The sequence below is a fragment of the Nuphar pumila genome, chromosome 12, assembly GCF_984573655.1.
Source record: "Nuphar pumila chromosome 12, dmNupPumi1.hap1.1, whole genome shotgun sequence".
Lineage (NCBI taxonomy): Eukaryota > Viridiplantae > Streptophyta > Magnoliopsida > Nymphaeales > Nymphaeaceae > Nuphar > Nuphar pumila.
This window is the reverse complement of record NC_143260.1, coordinates 105,345,858-105,349,819: the sequence shown is the minus strand read 5'-3', so window position 1 is coordinate 105,349,819 and position 3,962 is coordinate 105,345,858. Positions and strand designations below refer to the sequence as shown.

General features: G+C 41.6%; 1 protein-coding gene across 1 annotated transcript; it reads left to right on the top strand.

Moving 5' to 3' along the window:
* The first annotated feature begins 580 nt into the window (after positions 1–580).
* LOC149821462 (pentatricopeptide repeat-containing protein At2g39620-like) lies at positions 581–2,064 on the top strand. The gene is made up of 5 exons (XM_089981955.1): positions 581–916; positions 976–1,058; positions 1,163–1,648; positions 1,712–1,794; positions 1,928–2,064. Exons 1-5 carry the CDS (start codon positions 581–583, stop codon positions 2,062–2,064), a joined length of 1,125 nt encoding a protein of 374 aa, XP_089838081.1.
* Positions 2,065–3,962: the final 1,898 nt, after the last annotated feature.

The window sequence follows — 3,962 nt, the reverse complement described above, 5'->3', positions numbered from 1 at the left end:
AGACATCATGATAATATTTGAGTTCTCATGAAATTTAGAAAGTGAATATCATTTGCACAGCAACCCACAAGCGACCAAACTTAGCTACATATTTTTCATTCATCCTTCACTTTTTATATATATTTTATGCATTATTTTCTTTGTATTAAATTATATAATATACATGAAAATACGAACATGAAAACCTACCCAATAAAAAACCTCCCAAACTTATCCAATAAAAAATATTTATCAGATTTTCTGTGTTTTTTCAAAATTCTAACCTTATTTTCAAAATTCTTCGACGGATTTCTTATTTCCATAGAATTCGTCACCATCGTTATCATCTTCTTCTCCAGGAGATCTGTTCCCGCTACAGCTAGTTACAAAACTCCAAGCCCATCTTTTGTTGCTGGGAATCTGCCCAGATTATTCCCTCGTCAGAAAACTCATCGACCTGTACTCCTCGCGCCACGATTTGCGTTCAGCGCGTTGGGTCTTCGACTCTTCGCCGAACCCAAGTGCGATTTTGTGCAATTCAATGATTAGAGCATGCACAAGAATGAATCAAAACAAGGAAGCATTGGAATTGTACCGAGAAATGGTGTTGGGTGGCATCGTGGAGCCTGATAAGTACACGTTTACGTTTGTTTTGAAGGCGTGTGCTGCGATTGGCGATAGAAAGATGGGCAGGTTGCTTGATCACGAGGTTCTAAGGAGAGGGTTGGATTCGGATGTGTTCATAGCGACTGCATTGGTGGACATGTATTTCAGATTTGGTATGGTTGTGGTTGCACGCCAAGTGTTTGATAGGATGACTGAGAGAGATGTTGTGGCTTGGAATGCGATGATCGCAGGTTTTGCTCAGGGTGGTGATCCTAGAGTGTCTTTGGCTTTGTTTAGGAGGATGCAGTTTGCAAATGTGGAGCCTAATTCTGTGAGCTTGTTAAACTTGTTTCCGGCCATTTGCCTTCTCTCATCGCTGCAGTTGTGCAGGTTGCTCGTAGGGTCTTTGACCACATGCCTGACAGGGATGGTGTTACCTGGGGTTCGATGGTTGCTGGTTATGCACAGAATGGGTATCCCATGGAGGCACTGGGGATTTTTGATGAGTTGGTAGCATAGGATTCGGAAGTAAACCAGGCGTCGATTGTCGGTGCTCTTGTAGCCGCTGCTGATGTAGGGTTTCTAGACAGAGGCTGCATCGTCATGTTTTTGTGATCAAGAAAGGAACTCATTCTGATATTACAGTTGCAACGGCTCTTATGACCATGTATGCTAAATGTGGATTCATAGATATGTCACAGCAATTGTTTGATGGTATTCATAATAAAGGCATAGTTGCTTGGTCTGCAATGACGGCACTTTTCGATCAGAGTGGGCATCCTAGAGAAGCTTTAGCCCTATTCAGAAGCATTCAACTCAAAAACCTTGAGCCAAACAGGGTGACCATTATAAGCATTCTTCCTGCATGTGGAGATGCGTCATATCTGAAATTAAGAAAATGCATCCATTGTTTTCTTTTGAGGTCTGATATTAATTTGGATAGTTCAGTAGGGACGGCACTGGTAGCAATGTACGCAAAGTGTGGATCCATTGATCTTGTTCATGCTCTGTTTGATAGGTTGCCTGAAAAAGATATCACGACATGGAATGCTATGATAAATGGGTATGCACAATGCATTGCAACTGTTTTACAAGTTACAGTATTTGGGGTTTGAACCTGATCCAGGCACCATGGGTGTTCTACCAGCCTGTGCAACTGGGGGACCTTGAGCAAGGATGCTGTTTTCATGGATACATTTACAAAATGGGGTTTGATGCAGATCTGCACATTAAAATGCACTTATTTATATGTATGCTAAATGTGGGAGCCTCAGTTCTGTTGAAGCTCTATTTGATCCAAACTCTGCAAAGTTTGAAATCTCATGGAATACTATGATTGCAGGGTACACACAGAATGGATATGCAAGGGAAGCATCGTCTATTTTCCGCCATATGAAGGCTGAGAACATCCAGCCAAACCTGGTGACATTAATCAGCATTCTTCCAGCAGCAGCATACTTGGCAACCTTGAAAGAATGAATGACACTTCATTCCTACACAATTAAAATTGGTTTTGAAACAGAAGTGCTTGTAGGAAACAGTCTTATGGATATGTATGCAAAATGTGGCCATTTGGATTTTGCAAATGAGTTTTTCAATAGAATGATTTATAAAGATATAGTATCATGGAATGTAATGCTTGCAGGATACACAATACATGGGTGTGGAGAAGATGCAATTGAACTTTTTTAGCAGATGAAAATGCAGCATGCGGACACTGATGGGGTATCCTTTATATCAGCGTTGTCTGCCTGCAGACATGGAGGATTGGTGGATGAAGGGAAAAAGATTTTCAATTTGATGAGGAAAAGAGATGATTTTGAACCATGTTTGGAGCATTATGCATGCGTGGTCGATCTCTTGGGGCATGCAGGTCGATTTGATGAAGCTTGGGGCCTAGTGCAGAGCATGCCAAAACAGCCTGATGCCGGTGTGTGAGGTGCACTGTTGGGTGCTTGTAGAATGCATTCCAATGTAGATATGGCAGAAAAAGCGCTGAACATGCTTGTTGAGTTGGAACAGAGCAATCCTGCACACTATGTGGTTCTTTCAAATATTTGTGACACAGTCGGTAGGTGGGACTATGCTGAGAGGATGAGGAGGTTCATGAATAATAACTCTTCGAGGAAGACACCAGGATGCAGTTGGATTGAGGTCAAGGATGGACTTCATGTCTTTAGAGTTGGCGACCGATCTCATCCACAATTTGCACACATATGTGCAATGTGGGAAAGCTTGCAGAGAAGAATGGTGAAGGCAGGTTATGTGCCAGACACAGGTTGGGTGCTTCGAAACATAGAGGAAGAGGAGTTGTTCTTGTGTAGCCGCAGTGAGAGACTATCCATCGCATTTGGGCTTTTGAATACAGAACCAGGGGTGACCATCCAGATAGTCAAGAACTTGCGTGTCTGCAATGATTGTCACACAGCTACTAAGCTTGTATCAAAGATCACCAACCCTATGATAATTGTTCGTGATGCGGGTCGCTTTCATCACTTTGGCAATGGCCTGTGCTCATGCAAGGATTATTGGTGATCTTTCAACTATGTTTTTCACTTTTTCTTCTCCCATAATCTTTGGTTAAGGTATAGCAGATCTTTCCTTATTTGATCTTGCTAGTGGTGAAGGGTAATGGGCATCTCCGTGGAATAGAAACTAGATGCATACAGATTGTGAGAGAAATTCTTATGTTGTAAATAGTTGATTTCCATCGACCATTTTTCTGAAAGTAATGTGGGTTCCAACACCAAAGTTCCTTCCCTGTTTGATCTTACTAGTGGTGAAGGGTAATGGGCATCTCCATGGAATAGAAACTGGATGCATACAGATTGTGAAAGAAACTCTTATGTTGTAAATAGTTTGGCTGATTTACCTCAACCATTTTGCTGAAAGTAATGTGGGTTCCAACACTAAAGTTCATTCCCTATTTGATCTTACTAGGGGCGAGGGGTAAATATTTGATCTTACTTGGGGCCAGTATGTGTGCTGTAGTGTAGGCAACTTGCAAAAATAATATTTTAAAACTGCACTGGAATACAATTGGTGGTCTGGTTGCAGTTTAACATTATTCCTCGTCCTGTTATTGTTGTTGATGTAGATCTGCAGATAGAGGTGGGCAACAGGCCTGGCACGCTAATGGACCGGGCCATTGACAATACAATAGAGGGGAGAGTCGATTCTGGTGGAGCGACTTTCCAGAGCCAGAGCCTGATTATCTGTAATTGAATTTTTATCTATCAATTCAAGGGAGGGGGGACCTAATCCCCCAGCTTTTCATTCTCAAAAATAAAAAGTTTTGTTTACCTTTTCCTTTTTTACATTTTTGAGCCAGTTTTGTTTGGCTTAAGAGAACACCATCTCTTGTAATGTCACTTCAA